The following is a 19722-nucleotide window of genomic DNA, read 5'->3' as shown; positions in this document are numbered from 1 at the left end:
CGAGCGTAAACATAATTTTTATAAAGTTTATGGAGAGGAAAAATCACGAGTTTCGCCTTCTTTTTTTCAACTTTGGCTGCATTGAATAATTAACACACTTTGACTGGCCACACGTGGAAAAAGAAAAAAAAACAATTGATGCTTTTAATTTGTTGCAGGGGTTAGTTTTGCGTGAAGATCGAAGTGAAAAAAAACATTAAAACACTTTGCAGCCATAGGAAGAAAAAAATTTTCTTGCTGTCGAAAGAATTAACAAAGTTCTTTACTAGATGGCAGTAATAGTCCTAGTGTTTTTTGGCTTTGATTAAAAAAATGTTTTTTTTACAGTGGCGTCGATACGAACAAACATGTGACATGACACATACTTTTTTTTTAAAAGACCATATTGGAATTCATCTAGAGTTTTTTCCTCTTACAAATTCAAAAATGGAATCATATGCAACCACGATTTGGCATCTTCGTAACAGCCTCCCACTGGTGAGGCGACGGTGGAAGTTCTGAAGGCTGGGCAACAGTAGAGCTGTTGATATAAGAAAGAATCAGTATCAGATTTAACATTTCAAAATTACACAAAATAATAATTAAGACTAGGCTTTTCTCTTTGTATAAGAACTATTTAATATTGAGTTAGGAAGCAAACAGTTTTCTGAGCTCTTCTGTGGCTACTCAAGCCTCAGGTCTACATAGGAGATTACTCGACGACACCAGCTGTATAATGGCTTTCTCATTTGTTGCAGAAACCTGTGTGTATTTAACCTCAGAAGATGCCTGCCACAGATGTGCGGAAACATCAGCAAGAAAATATTTAGGTACACACACATGGTACAAAAGAAGCAACAACAATGGATGGCACTTTTCACAATATGCCAAAGCTAAGTCCTTTTATTCAAAGGCAAAAGGACGGATCGTGAAATACATGTTTCAGCCCACACCTGGGATTAAAAAGTAGGGTAAAAACTTTCAACGCTAGAGTTCTATGTTCTAAAAGTACTTTCATTAGAGAAAGAATTCCAACCCGATTCCAATGCCAGTAAATTGCTTGAAGATAATCAGACTGGAGTTGAATTGATGTGAAAACATAAACCTGTCAAATTTGACTGCTTATATTAGGCTAATAAAATATCAATCGCTGTAATTTCAGATTTTGTAAATTATAAAACAAATTTAAAAATCACAATCTCAGTAAAAATGGCCTTCGACTGGCCAAGAGACATGAAGATCTACAGGTTTGTCATGATTGAGTTGCTGACTGCTGCTGTACAACATGGTCAGTGTCTGAAACTGCCATTTTGACTTTCACCAAAATGAGTTGAGTTATAATTGGAATGCACAGTGAAGGCGAACATGGCTGAAGATAGATACGAAAATGCTATAGCGCTAAAAGTTTTGAACATTAAGAGTACTCCCTGAAAGTAATACTGGTTTTAAGATCTCCTCACTACATTCTTCCAATGATTCTAACAACTTCAGATAATTTCTCCTCGGGTGCCAAGCATTCATCAAAGCACTAAAAAAATCTTTAAAAAGTCTTAAATATGGCTACACTTTGGTATTAATGTTAACCATGGCTATCGGGGGGAGCCAAAATGTGCCAAGGTGAAAATAAAAACTTTCATAAACATGAATCACATTATCAACAAATTAGGTTCTAATTATTGACAAAAAAATAATAAAATGTGTTAAAAGTCAGAATTAGTTTCAGAACTTACTTGGAAAAACTTTTGAAAAGTGCGGACTGATGATTGATTCGCAACGGTACTCTTGTAGCATTCTGGCAGTGTTCAGAAATGAAACAATGAAGTCGTTCTGAAACACAATAAAATGAATCATTGCAGAACGTTACAATAGATTCAGTTTCACAAGTATCACTTGAATTCACAACTTTCAACATGTTCAAGTTCGTCCGATTGATTTATGTGCTTCTGATTACAAATATACCGTATTTCTTAAACACATAGGTCACAATTTGAAATTACAACCCGGCAGCTAATGTTTAACTTCTATCATTGATTACAAAATGTCTGTACCAACATCCGCACAGACAAATATAAAAATGATTTTCTAAAAACAAAGTACAGATTTTTGCCTTTAGAGAAATGTGATCACCAATTGGGATAAATTGGTGCAAACTTGTGGATCTCATTGCCCTTTCTTTTTCCTCATTATAAACTGAAGAGCCAAAAAAACTGGTACAGGCATGCATATGCATTTGAAAGAGATATGGAATCAATCAGAGTACGGCACTGCGGTCGGCAACGCCTATATAACACAACAAGTGTCTGGCAAAGTTGTCAGATCGGTTACTGCTACTACAATGGCAGGTTATCGAGATTTAAGTGAGTTTGAACGTGGTGTTATAGTCAGCGCACGAGAGATGGGACATAGCATCTCCAAGGTAGTGATGAAATTTGGATTTCCACGTACGACCATTTCACGAGTGTACCGTGAATATCGGGAATCCGGTAAAAAATTAAATCTATGACATCGCTGCGGCCGGAAAAAGATCATGCAAGAACGGGACCAATGACGACTGACGAGAATCATTAAACGTCACAGACGTGCAACCCTTCCGCAAATTTCAGTGCTGGGCCATCAACAAGTGTCAGCGTGCGAACCATTCAACGAAACATCGATATGGGCTTTCGGAGCCGAAGGCCCACTTGTGTACCCTTGATGACTGCACGACACAAAGCTTTACGTCTCGCCCTACAACACCGACATTGGACTGTTGAGAACTGGAAACACGTTGCCTGGTCTGACGAGTCTCGGTTCGAACTGCTTCAAGCTGATGGACGTGTACGGGTATGGAGACAACCTCATGAATCCATGGACCTTACATGTCAACAGGGGACTGTTCAAGCTGGTGGAGGCTCTGTGATGGTATGAGGCATGTGCAGTTGGCGTGATATGGGACCCCTGATACGTCTAGATACAACTCTGACAGGTGACAGGTACGTAAGCATCCTGTATGATCACCTGCACCCATTCATGTCCATTATGTATTCCGACGGACTTGGACAATTTCAGCAGGACAATGCGACACCCCACACGTCCAGAATTGCTACAAAGTGGCTCCAGGGACACTCTTCTGACTTTAGACACTTTCACTAGCCACCTAAATCCCCAGACATGAACATTATTGAACATATCTGGGATGCCTTGCAACGTGCTGTTCAGAAGAGATCTCCACCCCCTCTTACTCCTACGGATGTATGGACAGCCCTGCAGGATTCATGGTGTCAATTACCTCCAGCACTACTTCAGACATTAGTCGAGTCCATGCCACGTCGTGTTGCGGCACTTCTGTGGGCTCGTGGGGGGCCCTACACGATATTAGGCAGGTGTACCAGTTTTTTTGGCTCTTCAGTGTAATAGCATCAATCTATGTTGTTTTTTTTTCTGACTTTTTCATTTCGTTTTTATGATTGTTTTTGAAAACCTTTCTAATTGGCCACAGAGCTCGTCAGGGCATTTTTATGTCCTTTTCTTCGTGGTTTGACTGTACATGTTCAGTTTTTTTCTGTTATATTGTTCAATGTTCTCATCTGTATCAACAATCATACATGTTCTATAATGCACAGTAATATTTTCATGTGTGGAAAAATAAATTGAAATTTAAATAGGTTAAATCTCAGTGGTCCTCAAACTACAACCATATGGACCCCCTTGCAGTACTGGGGATATTCTAGGGGCCCATGGGTGAAAATCAGATGAAAGAGATTTTCATCAAAAGGTGAAGAGAGTCACAGAGCAGTGAAGAAATAAAGCTTTCAAGTGAAATATAGTGGAAAAAAATACTTTCAGAATTAAGAGCTTATCCTAACCTATCTTAGCTACCATCTTAACCTATGGGCCCATGTAAGCATGACCTGGGCCCCCATATCAATAGGGGCCTATAGAATGGCATCTGGTACCATGATTTTCAAATGCAAGCATGTAAGCTGTGGTTCTTCCAGTTAATTACGGGATCCCAGGACGCCCGATGTTGAGACAGCCATGCAATAAACTTTTGCTTTAAACTACAGGAATTTTTATGTATAACTGCATAAAACTTCCACAAGAAGAAAGCTTACTGAACCCTAGTCCAAGGTAGGCATGAGCCCAGGGTGATATTTTGAAGGTTTGATTATGAAAGTTCACTGAATCGTCCTGTATTTTAACCACACCTATTTTCTCCCCATATAATTCAGCTCTTGGGAGGGATGACACCCACATTCTGGATCCTTGCCTGGCTGAGGGTTCCAGAAATAAATATTATTGTTTTTTATAAATTTAATTTTAATTAAATTCAATTTGATAAGAAGAAAGGGGCTGACTCGTGAATAAAAGCAGGGGCCCTGGATAAGACAGGGAGCCATAAGAAAATAGGGCGATGGGCTGAAAAAAGTTAAGGAAACACTGAGTTAAATTACTTGCCATCACAAAAAAAAAAAAAAAAAAAAAAAAATCTGGGCATGCAGACTTGACTAGTGAGACCTATCTGAGGCTAACTGGTCACGAAATTTGTCTCTTTCACACCAAAATTAAACATTTCTTCATGATTTGGCACAATGGTGATAATCCACTCTACACATGGGCATTTTAGGGAAAGGAAAAAAACTGGTAACAGACCTCTTCCAAAAAAATCTTTCAAAAGTAAGGATTTTTCAAATCAAACTCTGGGACGGATGGACGTGCGCAGGCAAGCACACACTACTTAGCTTTCATTCAAAAGCTACCAATAAGCTTATATGATTATTATGGGCTGTTTTTCTTGGAAAAATGAATTTCTTAGCTTGTGAGAAATTTGGCTGGCACTCCAAATTTTCATTCACAGCAAGTAAACCCTGCCTGGGATCTCAAAAAGCACCCTGGTGGTGTGGTGGTGCTGTCATTCATTCTTTATGTGTAACGTCTAACTACGTCGTTCGACAAACTAACATTTCACTGATCTCTGGAATTTAAATAACTATTGTGGAGTCTGATTGGAGCTACCTGTGGATAACTTGCTACTTCAATTTAAGTGTCAGCACACCACTTTTTTTATAACGACTTATCAAAACCTTAGGGCAGTTCTGAAAAAGCTGACGCCAAGATACTGAAACACAAAGGAATCACTATGAAAAATTAATTCATATAAAAAGTGATTATAATTAAAATTTCCGTACTCTGAATAGTTTTTTCTCAAAATCTGCTTACCCCAATACAGCCAAATTTTTAAGATATCTTAACGAGACCATAAGGAGAGATTTAATGGAATTTGTCCTCCAGAACGGATGCCACAGAGGTCTGAGTAGTTTCAGCGTACTCACGCTGCTCAGACGGGCACTGCCTGTCTGTATAATGACACTACTCAGACCTATGAAGTGCCCGTTCTGGTGGGTGCAATCTATTGAAACTTGATGTATACGCTATATACTATACATGCTATATTCAATAAGAAGCACCACTTATTCAACTAGTCGTGAAAATTTGGATGATTTTTTATTGCATAAATCTCTTGTCCCCCCCCCCCCCCATAGTCTATGTAGAATATCGTGAAAATTTTACTGCATTCAGATGAGTCGTTTTTCAGAAAAACCACTCAATAACAATTGTGTGCTTTGATCATTGATCATTTTGTCAACAAAAATTGTGTGCAAAACAGTTATTACCTTTCACCTGATGTACATTCTTCAGATTTTTCTCGAAGCTGTCGTCAAATGGTTGGCTGGCAACAGGTTCAAAATCATCGCTGTAATGTCTGCCTGCTGGGGTGGTGTAACAGCAGTTACACATGCACGAATGATATCTCAATCGTCCTTGGTCCAGGTAGCTGTGCGCCAGTGCTTCTGTGCACGAGATTCTTTTGTCCTGAGAAAAGAAATAATCACTGATTATTACGAACTGAGAACACTTTCCAGATCACAAAATTCCATTGTCATTTTGCGTTTACACACACACTATGATTTAAAGCTCATCCTGGATGCCTGTTCTTCCATGCCTCCAAGAGAGATATATGTGCTCACCACTCGAAGCGGAATAGCCAAATAAACATGCACAGCTTAAAAAATTTATCAGGATCCTGAAGTTTCAATTGAAAAAGTCTTGATTTTATAGTGATCGAGAAAATTGTTAAAAATTGCAAAGATCAGACTGATACCAAACAGCATATTTCAATGAGATAAGAACTTACAGGGTTGAAAAGCAGCAACTGAGAAAGCAGGTGAACAGCGTCAGGGGTCGCATGATCAGATAGCACATAGAGTCTGCACAGTGATGGTAATTTAGATTGCCTCTGCAACATGTGAAGCCTGGCTCCTTCACATGCATATTTCATGTCCTCTGCGGTGGGTGTCCCGAGCAAATCTGTTATCAACTCCAGCTGTAACATAGAACAAAGTTGAGAATTAATTTCCGCCCGATAATTTCTCAAATACATTTATTTACAAGTATATATACAGTAATGTAATTACTTGTTGAATAGGAGTCTGGGCTTGAAACAGAATTCGCCTGCCGAGGAGTTCAGCAAATATACATCCTACGGACCACATGTCTACAGCACTGGTGTAATGCTTGGCACCCATGAGAAGTTCCGGTGCTCTGTAGTATTGGGTGACCACCTCCTGTGTCATATGAGCACGCTTGTTCCGTTCCTCGACTCGTGCCAGGCCAAAATCACATATCTTTAAGGCACAAAATTCAAAATGTTAAACACAAATACTATACAATCTCAAATATTTCACTTCGAGTTTTCAAAGTTGATAACATATAAAAGGTCATTATCAACAAAAAATATACTCACCTTCAGAACACAGTTGCTGTTGACAAGTAGATTCCCAGGCTTAATGTCTCTGTGCAGAATTCGGGCTGAATGAAGATATTTTAAACCTGGAAGAAGCGAGGAAAAAATTATGAGAACCAATTTTCTGGTTTCAATGAATTTCATGGGACGACAATCACGGAATTATTGATCCAGGGTAGTACAGAAAGCAGCACCTAACTTTTGATGGCAATGGCTTGGCGGTGACAAATTCAATTTCAAGACTTTTCGCCACCCCCACAAGTATCCACCATAGCACTAGTTGTGCCTCACACACCAAGCTTTCATGCAAACAAGCGAGGAGAACACTGTCTTGCTCATGTCTCCTCAAATAACCCTAATATGATGGAGTCAGGCCCTAAAGCTGGGATCTTTGGTGGTATCACAGGATAGGATTTTTCCTTGGCCACTTCATTGCAAAAAAAGAAATCCTGGGTCTCAGGCTAGAGATCTGTCCATCAGCACCAATCTTAACAGAAAAGCACAGACCCCACATGATTTTGGGTTCACACACTTCTCCATTCTAATCTAATTTCTGATTAGCTTGCAAAACTATAATCACATAACTAGGTGTTGTCCAGGTGGGAATGACCTGGGATGCCAATATCAGACCCTGCTAACCTCGCTCAAGAACCAAGCATAATTCTAAACCAGAATCCTTTGTTCCGAAATGGCATTTCAGGTTCTCCAAATAGTCCAAAAGAACCATCCAGTTATCAAACAAGTTGAAAAATCAGTGCTGACAAATCAAAAAAAAATTAAAGTGTGATTGCAGGAATTTTTGGTGAGGATTCAGAGGGTCCAATGGACTTGGATGGAAAAAAAAACCAACTTATTTGATCGAAACTTTGTAATTGATACCCTATTTGTCTTTGTCCTGAAACTTTCCTGACAGGGTACAACAGAAACGGCAACATGACCACAGAAAAAAATTGCTACTGCAAGGAGTCCCACATTGAGGGGGTTAGTGCACCAACCTCTTGGCGAGTATAAAAAGGATGCCGATTCTGAACGGCATCCTTTTTATACTCTTTTATACCCTTTTTATACAGTCAATAAATTATTGACTGAGACCTATAATTTATTGCCGATTCTGAACCTTTTAAACCTGAATTCTTTTTAGCCCTCATGTGCAAAAAATGACAGTGGTGCAACAAAAATGATGAATGCTCAATGAAATTATTTTATATTGAATATAATTTCATAATTGTAATTTTTCCGCCTGGCAGTCTAGTGGTTAAGAAGCTAGCCTCTGACTGTGTAGGTCTGGGTTCGAATCGCGGTTCAGGCATGGATTTTTATTAACACTAACAAGTTCCCTGAATGGATCATGCTGATCCCTTGGGGGGGGGGGGGGGGGGTTCCTTGGTCATTTTATTTGCATAGAGGATTTGTGGAACAGAAAAAAAAGGTTGAGACCCCCATCAATCTATTACAATGTAACAAAAATTAAATTCAATGCTAATTTGATGATGATTTAGTTGTCAATATAAATTGGTATCAAACAGGCAACCAGCTCAACTTACCTCTGAGAATTTGATACAGAAAGACTTTCACGTGGTCTGGGGTAAGAGACTGCGGAGATATGATGATTTTATGGAGATCACTCTGCATGAGTTCTGTGATAACATATCTGAAAACCACCATTAAGGAAGCTAAAATGACCCCAAATGCACTTTCAATTGCTCCAATAAACGAGACAGTAATTTTAGACTTTAACCGTTTAAAGGCGAAGCCATGAACAAAATCACTTATTGTTTTGAAATTTGGAATGAGGTTCTTTTAAGACGTGTATACATTAGCTCGCTGATCATGCAATGAAAGCATTCGCAATTGGTTGTTCAGTAATTTGTAGTATTGACGATTTTTGAGCTGAAATTTGTTTTTTCAACGAGAACAAAGGAAGCTTGTATACAAACAAGTGGATTAGAACCGCTGCAGGGGGGTAGAGCATTACAAGATCAGCATGCAAGTGTATATGCGCTTTACATGCCTATACACATGGATCAACTTTGAAATTTGATGCGTGAAAAACAAAGGAAATTTTTTTTCCCCCCATGATGTTCCACAAATGGAACATTGCCACTTGGGAGAGAGGTGAAAGCAGAAACTGATATCACTTATATTCTGACGATTATTTCTGGAGTATAATTATTTACATGAAATTTTCTATTTTCTCTCTACTTCAAATTCACAAAACATACCGGGTTTTTCTTTAACACAAAAAATGTGTGCAGAAAATTCAATTTTTTTTCCCCCGAATGTCTGCAATAAAAGGAAAACATCTCTGATGGATACGTTTGTCACATTGGTAGCATTTAGACAATTTTTTTTTTTTGACAAACTGCACTGTCCTTGTGTCGTAGACAATATAATGGTCATCAGATGACCTGACTTTTTTTTCAGTTGACAACGTGGACCTGGATGAATGGTTAACCCTTCCTTTGATTGTAGATGGCTCGCTGTCACTTCTCTTTGGAATTTCCAATGCAAAATATGATCCACTTCTTGCAACTCTGAATGAATTATCCAACATGTGATATAATGGTCATATGGCAAACCTTTTTCCAATCGAAACCACAGCGATGGTTTCGATCAGGTTCTTAAAAGAATTTTGTTTTTTTTATATCAAATGCAATGGTTTTTTTAGATTGCTCGAAACCTTGTATTTTCTTGAAAATTTCACATGAGTGTTGCACTTGTTTTGTTTGTTTTCTGCCCACATCTTTTGAAGAGCGCGCTTTGAGAATTTCTAACACATCATCCTCATAATTACAAAATATATCCACCATTCCCACATACATCAGCCCCGGAACTGCTGTCACTAGATCATTTCTCAACAAAAAGATTGTATGTGATTGAGAGAGATGTTTCTTCATAAGTGATGTTCTCGGGTTCATTAGCAGGTAATTGGCATATATCTAAGTCTTCTAATTTGGAATTTGAACGTTTCTAAATATCCTACAGCTTCTTCTAATGCAAGATATCTTTTGACATGGTTACTCACAGCTGAACATAACAAGACACTGATTGCTGATCTGTTTGATTAGTCTGTGGTTTGCAAAAACATACATTTCTGAGAATGCAAGAAAAATAGTGATTGCAAGGACTACTACTTGACCGTACACATGTACCTCATACACATTTCTCTACGGAATTTCTAACAAATCGCCACAGGCCAGAATGAGTGTTCTGAGTGTACGTGTGGGCCCTAACGTATTTATGTTGTCGAGTCACACTTTGTTAAATGTTATATGTATATATTTGTTATATTCATCATCACCACCACTGGGTGAGAAAGAAAGTTTGTATTCTTTTTCAGTTTGGTTTCTACATCTACGAATAAAGGATCTAAATCGGATAGCTAGAGTTTTTCAGTAGTGTTATCTTTCTTATGTAATTTTTTGATGCTTGTTTCGAGTTTGCACTGCCATCTTTCTTCCATTTTCTGAAGTAAAGATGGAAAAGATTGCAAGGACAGACTTTTCATTTCGGCAGAACAACAATGAGGAATTTCAGTGATTTTTCTATTAAAATAAAAAAAAAAAAAAAAAACCCCTTGGAATAAAAATTGGTTTTCAACTGGAATATTTCACTAAAGCAAAAAAGAAAACAGAAGACTTAACCAGGTAAATCGGAAGCATTGACACCTATGTCATACATAAAGAATGTCCTGATACAGCAAACTAAATGTTCATTACCTTGAATTTCGTTACAGCAGGGCTGGATGTAGTAATTTTCCTTTGTGTTTTGCCAAAGGTATTGTGTTATACAAGTTCAAACCATTTTAAAAGTTTTAATGCATAATTATCATGAACAACGTGTACTTAACAAAAATAAATCAATATCAGCAAAAGGATACATTTCATGGAATAGACTTATGTCAGGTGGTTGCAACAGGTCAAGTGCCGACAAAAGCTGGAAAAGAAAAGATATACATATGTTAACATAAATATTAATGCATTCATGAAAACAGATTTTTCCAGCTTTTCTTAAATACCTATAAATAATATCAACAACCCCCATGCATTTAAATAAGATATTCGCCAGAAAATACTTGAATGGGAAAAAAACTAAAATATGATGCATAACGGAAGATTAGAGCTTACCGTTTTTGTCAAAGACTATCAATAAACTTGTGATGTAAGTAAGCAGTTTCAGCAGAAAGATTATATTACTTTCACAGCTCAAAGGGCTGCCATGAATTTGAGTATCAACTGGGCCTTTGTATAACCCCAGCAATTCCCCCCCCCCCACTGTACACCATATGCCATATAACCATAAGGTTTTGCATGGCACATGCATCTCTCATACAAATTAATCTGCGGAATTGGTACATGCTGGAATGAGTTTTCTTAGGGTATGTGTGGCTTTTAATTTATTTGTGTTGCCAGAGTTGTGCCCCATTCATGTCCTTGCTGATGCTGCTGTCTTCAATATTTGGAATTGAAGATGGTGAATGCTCGAATTTTAAAGTTATTTAAGTAACAAGTTGTAGGACTATACGTTCTCTGCAGAGACATTTCCATATGGGAGGCTAACCTGCATACAGGCCTGGAAGTCAGAAAACCACAGAACTTCAAGGCACTAATGCGAAGCTTCCCATTTGAAGAATGCAATAGGTAATTAGAAATTAGAAAAGAATCAAAACGATAACCAGACTTGAGCAACTGAATCATAGGGCATTTCAGTGGTGTTCTGTTCGTTGCAGTGTCTCTCTCTTCCTTTCTCAGTTTCATCTAATATGTATTTCCTGAGGATGTCAATCACTGGTATCTATCCCAGAGACTGGCAAAGAAAAAAAAATTCCCTAGGTGGTGATTAGCGATAGATGGCGTCTTCAGAATAAGACATTATCAAGTCTCTTCACTCACAAAGGGGGGCAAAAAATAAAGTACAATATAGCACGTGAAAAGCAATGATAGAATGGTCCTGGGGGGGGGGGGGGGGAGTAGAAGGATCCTATGGGTTAGCTTGCTTGGGGGAGAGGGTGATGGAAGAAAAAAATTCTGAAGGGGACATTGGAACAAAAAAGGTTGGCAAACAATGAATTCGGTCAAATTTTTTCTCTCTAGATCAATCGCTAGTAAATAGCCTTGCAGCAGGATTAGCACAATGTGGAAAAAACTGTTGGTTGTTCAGATACTTGATACTTTGACACCGAATAGCCCTTCATCTCGAAGAAATTTCTTTCACTAAATATATTTTGTTCTCCTGATTTTCCTACAATCACCATTCATTTCGATTGCAACAGCATATCAAATCAAAAATAATAATAATCGATTGTTTTGAAAAAAGGAAAATCGATAGAAATAATTTTTTTAAAATTTGTATTGCAGTAGAAAAAAATCAGAATGCATTTCTTTTCATTGAAAAGGATTTCTTGAACTGGAAAACTGAGAACAAACGCAGCCTCTTAAATCAATAGCAATGTTTTTCAATCTATACTTGTCAGAACCATCAAGACACATTTGCAAGGTCTGAAGTAATGATTTGTGATAACATCATTTATCAATAGCTTCTGAATTGATAAGCATTGAAATCAATATTACATTAACATCAATTATGAGTGCGGAAGGCTGTGTTGGCCGAGTGACACCAAGCTATTTGATTGTTTATGCCTCTGTTCTCCCAACTGATTGCCACCTAGCTAACTAATAGTGTAGGCAATAACACTTCGTTTCCAGTGTCCAACAGCTCCTGCCATGGATGTACGCTCCAATCGCAGGATCTTTTGATCTCCAAAAAGCTACTAGAATGTAGAAAATGTTGAGAACAAACCCTTAACTATTTTAACAAAAGGAACTCTAATTGATGGGCGCACCAAAAACCTGATCAGTTGAACATATGCCACTTTTGGGATATTACATACATTTTCATGCTTGAAGAAGCAGAGCATCTTGATTTCCCGGTACACCCTTTTACTTGATACAAAGTTCTGGAAGACATTTGGCATCTTTTTCAGAGCTACCAGCTTGCCATCTCTTGGATCTGTCACGGACCTACAAATACAAAAGAAAATAACATTTGATGAAACTAACCGTTGTTTACGTTATAAGAAATATATCAATATCGTCTCTCTCTCAGTACAGAACATATTTTAACCTACCGGCTGAATAGCCCAGTGGTTCTCTTTGCGGCCACATGGCCCCGCAGGCCATGGGAGGAGCTGCATATTCATGCGATTAATATGATACATGAATCAGGAGTTCTTTGGGATGCATAAATATTCACTGAAACAATGCTGCACTATGGACAGCTTTATCTTATCACATATTTAGACTGTTTACAAATTCACTCTCATTCTTCCGATCCACTACCCTCTTGTTTGAAAATTGCATGTTTGTTCTTTAACTATCAATAATTATTAATTAAATTTTGAAGTCGTCTCATTTTTAATGAAACAAAGATTTTGCTATTCACATCTATACACTGGTTTTTTTCATTGTTAATATATTCCCGAAAAATACTCTTGGGATACTCTTGTCCCAGTTCTTCAATTTCATCATCAGGGAATAGCATAATCCCTCCATCGCTACAGGGTTTAAGCTAGATAAAAAAATTCTTTTAGCAAAAATGGGGAAAGAAGCTTTAACAAAATACTAATGATTGATATAGATGGATGTCTACTCATTTCGTACCTTCTGTACACATTTTTGCGATAGTAGCTACTATTTCTTTTGCATTCTAAGATTTTCTTTCACATTTTGTGAAAAATGTGAACATAGCTTCGACCTTGCATCGCTATATAGTTATATAATCACCCTTTCTTTTTTTTTTTTCTCTTTGGTGCTTTTCTTCCTGGTCGGCCAGTTTATTTAGTGAGAATTTTTTCCCCGTTCACTATCATTACTTTTTAGACTGCTGGGTTATATTCTACCTTTTTACTGTTGGTTGTTATTGTCTGAAGTTGATGTCACCCCCCCCCCCCCCAAAGGTTGCTAGTAATAAAGTCGATGCACACTTTCATGAACCCGCATGGATAATTAGTTTGCAAAATTGGAAGTTCATAAATAAGAGGCGATGAAACAAATGTAAGAAATTATGTGTTAGTCATTCACCTTTATTGATGCGATTTCCATAAAAATAACTTATTTTTGTTCACTTCATTGTAACCATTTTGATAAATATAAGATTCTATGGATTTGATGCACAATGTTTCCCATTTTGTTCACACTGCGAAGAGGGAGTTAGACGAACAGCAGTTGGCTGAAATACAGTTTGATAGACTATCGACTTAGAAATGGCCTATCAATAACCTACTGTATCATACCATTTCAGAAACCACCAATTCATCCAATCATAACGCACAATGAGTGAATTGTATTGTCAACTCATCTTCAATTCATGCCCCCCCCCCACACCACCCGCCAGCAACTGAACATCCCTTCTTGGCGTGCATTCACAAAACACATCATGTTGGTAATAACAAATTAGTAAACTCTACCTTCCCTCTATTTTTTCAAGATACGTGTGCGTCTGAATTGAAATTTACTTTTGATTACAATGGACTCAAATGGAATAATAAGATAACCAGGAAAAAATAGCGGAAGAAAAATGAAGTTCGTAAAATGGAGGGATTTTAACATTCATGCCGTTTGGGACAGAAGACAAGTTCATAAAAATAATGTGATCGTAAAATCATATTCAGGGACGTTGCATTACTGCAGAACAATCTGGAAAAATTTTAAGAAAAAGTGATTATGGGGTTTTTTTTTTACTGGAGAACATTTCCAATCAGCCAAGGATTCGTTACAGAACAATGCAAAACATTCTGCTTTGGGACTATCGTCTGAAAGTGACACCACCTCTGGAAGTTTGCTGTAATTATAATTAGGCTTTACCGTATTATGCATTTGAATTTATCAAGTCCACTAATACAGCACACATTGTTAAAGCTCTTTTTTTGTTCGTTATACATTATATCTTACATACCGAACAGACATCTGAAAGCATGGTTCTGTTTCACTCTTCAGATGCAATTTCTCAGTAATTTTAATTGCAAACGGTTCTTGGCAATGTTTTTTTTTATTACATTCGGCAATGTCCTATATTTTACAAATTATTATTCAACATCCCATTCTATCCATTTTTTCTATTAAATATGGTCATCAGATCATTTGAACATTTTTCTTTAAACTGATTTGCAGCAGCCCTTTATTTCCACTCGATTCAGAAATTTTAGCAGTAATTAGCAAGTTGCATTGCAGCAATAAATTGCAACAATTTTGACTACAACAATGTTTGATATAGCAATAAATCCCTCCACAACATTTTTTTTTCCTCGACTACAGAGTATAATTATATCAAGATTTTACTGTATCAGGGTTGGCAAGTTTTTGTCACAGGTGGAAAAAAACAACGGTAAAAATAGCCTAGCAAAAATACAGCAGAACCTTGATTATCTGAACACGAGAACCGAAGGGAATTCGGAAAAATGAAAAGAATCAATTTTGAAACAAATTCGATAACGTAAAGGAATAAATTAAATTTAAAATAAATTTGTTAGACGAAAAAAAAGACAGCTCTAAATCTGTTAATATGATGCATTTGTTTGCTTGCCAATATATAGTTTATAACTACACACACTGTACCCAGACCTCTGCCACTACATACATCTATAGCTCACAGGTACGGTATGTACAATTGTTTGGAAGTGAATTATTATACAATATTGAACGGAGCTATCGAGCTGGGAGACATGAGGATTCTCTAAAGTTCCAAGAAAATACCAACCGTTGAGCATCATTGACTATAGAGGGCTGAAAATGAGCTGGGTCGAAAAACATTTCGGTTGACCAAAAGTTTGGAAAATTGATGTTCGAATAAACGAGGTTCTATATTGCGTAGATTTTCCCCCCATCTATCTTTGCATGCAAAGTATTTCTATACATTTATTTTGCCATCTACTATGCAAATAACATAGTTTTGAACTCAAATTTTGATTTAATTTAATCAATAATTTTTATGGTTTGGTATGGAAAGAACTAGTCCTACGACAAAAATATGTTTTCGCCACGCATAAAAACAAATTGATACTTCCCACATTTAGTTATGCCTAGTATCATTTGAATAAAAAAAATGGTGCAAAATAACTATCATTATAATGACCCATTATTTGAAAAAAAACATAACCGACCCTTTCTCTGAGAATTGTGAAGAAAGGTCGTTATAACATGTGGTCATTATGACGAATTATAACCATCACAGATGGCTTTTTCTCAGCTCGAGATATCAAGGAAACAGTTATTTTCTGGATATTATGCTGAGGTGAACTCTGAAAGAAAAGTCATCACGTCCCTGCTGGGACTCGAACCCAGGCCCTCTTGCATACTGGGCAAGCGTGCTACCATCTACACCACTGAAAACATGACCCTGCCTTCCTTATATCACGCACTATGGCGTGAGGCGCTGAAGTAGAGCAGCCTCTCTCAACTTCAGGAAATGGCCCCCGGGTGGGATGGTTTAGAGAGATGGCTTTTTCTCAGCTCGAAATAAGTTAAGAGAGACTACTACTGCCTCTACTTCAGCGCCTCATGCCACAGTGCATGAAATAAGGAAGGCAGGGTCATGTCTCTAGTGATGTAGATGGTAGCATGCAAGAGGACCTGGGTTTGAGTCCCAGCGGAGACGTGATGACTTTTTTTTCGGAATTCCCCTAAGCATAATATCCGGAAAATAACTGTTTCCTTGATATAACTATCATTATTTATTTATTAGTAAATGTATTTTCCACCAGATAACTTCACAATACAACAGTATAAAGCTAATTGCTGTAAATTTCAAGTCTAAGTTACATATAATATACATTTAGAAGAATGTTTTTATTCATAAAATCATTCTTACCACTGTCCAGGCAAAAATACCCTTTTGTCGGCAAAAAGCGCAACCCTGCTTCACAGTATTTTTGTGGTAAAATCTTAAATTCCTTTTTGCAGGAGTCGTACGAAAGAAATTCCACTCATTTGCAAAAAAATTTAATTATTGAAATTTATCAAACTCAATAAAAAAATACGGGATGTTTCAAAAAGAATCATCTGATTAAAAAAAAAACCATCTGTTAATCCGTTTTGATCGAATAATATATAGGTAGAAAGAGGGCAATTGAGCTTCATGGAGTTGCCGACAGGTAGCGCTAATGCACTTCCCTCAGCCGCCACTTCAGTGATTGATTTTTCCAACAGTTAGAAACCGATTCAGATGACTTCATTTCCCAGCAGGACGGGGGCACCACCACACTGAAGCTTAGACGTTCAAGAATTTTTGAACAATCACATTCCTAAACGATGGATCAGTCGTACGGGACCTGACGATTCAGTTAAACATCACTGGCACCCAACATCGCTGGACCTCATAGTGTATGATTTCTTCTTGTGGGGGGCTCACAAAAGATTACATTATGCTCCTCGGTGGGGGGGGGGGGGGGGGTTTAGAACCACTGCATATGCCAATGTGTGCTTCCCTTCCACCTACATTAGCTGAACTGAAGACAAGCATAACAGTAGCCGTGGAAGCAAACATATTCGTAAAAGTTTGGGACAAATTTGACTACCTTATAGATCAAAATTTCTCCAACCTTTTTTTGTCCCCCATCGCAATCTTAACGTTAACGCCCATGTTGGGAATCACTGGTATAGACCATAGTTTCCCAACCCTTTCTTCAGAAATTTTTTTCTCCCAGCGCAATCTAACCCATAGAATCCTATGTTATATCTGTAGTTTTTACTGCTCTCTTGGAACATTCCATCGCCTACGTTGGGAATCACTGGTATAGACATATAGAGCACCTTTAATTTGGTTTGTAAAAAAAAAAGCCGATTAGCTATATGACATGAATGTCGCTCTCCACTTGTTAATACAAGATATACGGAAGACTGGATGTTGTGAAGATATTTATTATTTGAGATGTTAATTTTTTAAGGAAGGAAAAAACTCATCTCTGCCTCTACCGGGAGTCGAACCCGGGCCCCTCGATTGCCGGACGAGTGCTCTGACCACTAAGCTACAGAGGAGATACAAATTTTCCTTCGCTAGAGCGTATATATGCCGAACGGAACCGTATAATTTTTTAAGGAAGGAAAAAACTCATCTCTGGCTCTACCGGGAGTCGAACCCGGGTCCCTCGATTGAAGGAAAAAACTCATCTCTGCCTCTACAGTGAGTAGCCCTCTGGTGGTTCGCTGTCCATGAGCTATTAGCTGATCGGTTTCACCGTCCATTGCACGGTTCCGTTCGGCATATATACACTCTAGCGAAGGAAAATCTCTATCTCCTTTAGTGGTCAGGGCAATCGAGGGATCCGGGTTCGACTCACGGTATAGCCAGAGATGAGTTTTTTCCTTCCTTAAAAAATTAACATCTCAAATAATAAATATCTTCACAACATCCAGTCTTCCGTATATCTTGGATTAGCTATATAACATAAATAATCTTAAGTGTCTATGTGTTCAATATTTTTCGCAACATACACATTTCAAAATCGGATGATTCTTTTTGAAACACCCTGTATATTTATTCTCATCAAAAAAAAATTTCATTTCTTTAAAACACTTAACAAGGACACCCCAAATTCATTAACACTATGAAAAACAAAATGAAATTCGGGACGTTTTTCCGTATCCTTGAGCATTAATAAAATAAAAACAATAGCAAACCAAGCGGGACATAAAAAAAAAAATTTCTTAACATGTCCTACTTTATGCTCAATGAAAGTAGACCACAGGTGAATTGAAAGAGGGGGGGGGGGGGAAGAAAAAGAAATTCACGGGAATATTTTCATAAATTTCTATAAAATTACGGATTTCTATCACAAAAGTCGATTTCTAAAAAACAAAACGGCGCCGCGAACAAAGGGAATAAAAAGGTCTTTAACCACTCACCACACGACCCCGAACGCACCATGCCCGATGGGTCTGTCCGCTTTGTTCTCGTTGTTCAGCCGATCCTCGATGATATCGTTTGTTGTTGTTGTCGTGCTGGTGGTCGTCCTATGATGGTGATGGTAGAACTGTTGCTGCTGAGCTGAAATAACAGCTTGCTGAACGGATTCCAACGTCCTCATTCGTGCACCGACGAGAGCCATTCAACAAAAAAAATTAATTAATTCAACAGAATAAACAAAAAAAAAACCGAATTAATTAAAAACGAAAAAAAACAAAAACTAGTTGAAAGTTTAAAAGTCCTCCTTCGTCGTGTCACGAAACCCTCATCTCGCACGATGATGATGTCTCCGACGTTTCATGAGTGACGGATTTGTCTTCTAGGATGTGAGGTAGCAACGATGATGTTCGACGATGAATTCCTGTAACTTCATACTAAGGGAAATTAAAGAGAAATAATTACGATATTACTGAGAAAATGACGATGATGAAGAATAACTGACGCACAGCTGCAGACAATGGACTCATAACACAATGAACCTTGACGCCCCAGCAGCAGCAGCAGCACCGTCCGTGACAAAAGACGACGCTTTTCTCGACGAATTGCAAGGACGCGGGTGCAGCTCAACCCGCGCTGGCCAATCACGAGTGGTTTTGCTTCGAGGAGTCGATATAAAAACTCGTCTGTGATTCGGTAAAGCTCTCGTCAGCGCGTGCTACTTTGAACGCTACTGAACTCTAGAGAAATCGATTACGATTTTGCGAAAGTCAGAAAATCGATTATACTTTCTCCGTAATAATTGACCATATATCTGCGAAAAAATGCGGGAATTTTTTTTATTTCTAAGGCCGGGATTACACTATGAAAGTTTTATAAAAGTTAGTTTATAAAACTTGAAAAATGCAACCAATCGGCGGATCAGTTAAGTTCGCTCGAATGTAATAGATGTGTGTATTGGTTTCATTTTTAAAGTTTTATAAAATAATTTTTATCAAAGTTTTATAGTGTAATACCAGCCTTATATACGGAAATTAGCGATTCTCGCCAAAAAGTTGCCAATT

General features: G+C 37.8%; 1 protein-coding gene and 2 non-coding genes across 3 annotated transcripts; all 3 read right to left on the bottom strand.

Moving 5' to 3' along the window:
• LOC149066857 (serine/threonine-protein kinase NLK-like) lies at positions 1-19332 on the bottom strand. Its single transcript, XM_089253228.1, has 10 exons — positions 18661-19332; positions 12654-12783; positions 10644-10699; positions 8308-8414; positions 6764-6849; positions 6435-6644; positions 6155-6343; positions 5634-5832; positions 1710-1806; positions 1-520 (listed from the first exon to the last, which is right to left on the bottom strand). The coding sequence occupies exons 1-10, from the start codon at positions 18861-18863 to the stop codon at positions 433-435; spliced, it is 1365 nt and encodes a 454-aa protein (XP_089109354.1). The 5' UTR covers positions 18864-19332; the 3' UTR covers positions 1-432.
• On the bottom strand, positions 16077-16150 carry TRNAT-AGU (transfer RNA threonine (anticodon AGU)). The gene has a single exon. It is a non-coding gene; the product is annotated as a tRNA-Thr (tRNA).
• Positions 17722-17793, bottom strand: TRNAA-GGC (transfer RNA alanine (anticodon GGC)). Its single transcript has one exon. It is a non-coding gene; the product is annotated as a tRNA-Ala (tRNA).
• Positions 19333-19722: the final 390 nt, after the last annotated feature.

The sequence above is a fragment of the Pholcus phalangioides genome, unplaced genomic scaffold (assembly GCF_987345545.1).
Source record: "Pholcus phalangioides strain wild (caught in Gottingen) unplaced genomic scaffold, Ppha-v1.0 ptg000032l_1, whole genome shotgun sequence".
Classification (NCBI taxonomy): Eukaryota; Metazoa; Arthropoda; class Arachnida; order Araneae; family Pholcidae; genus Pholcus; species Pholcus phalangioides.
The sequence above is the reverse complement of the archived record's forward strand: the minus strand, read 5'-3'. Positions and strand labels throughout refer to the sequence as shown.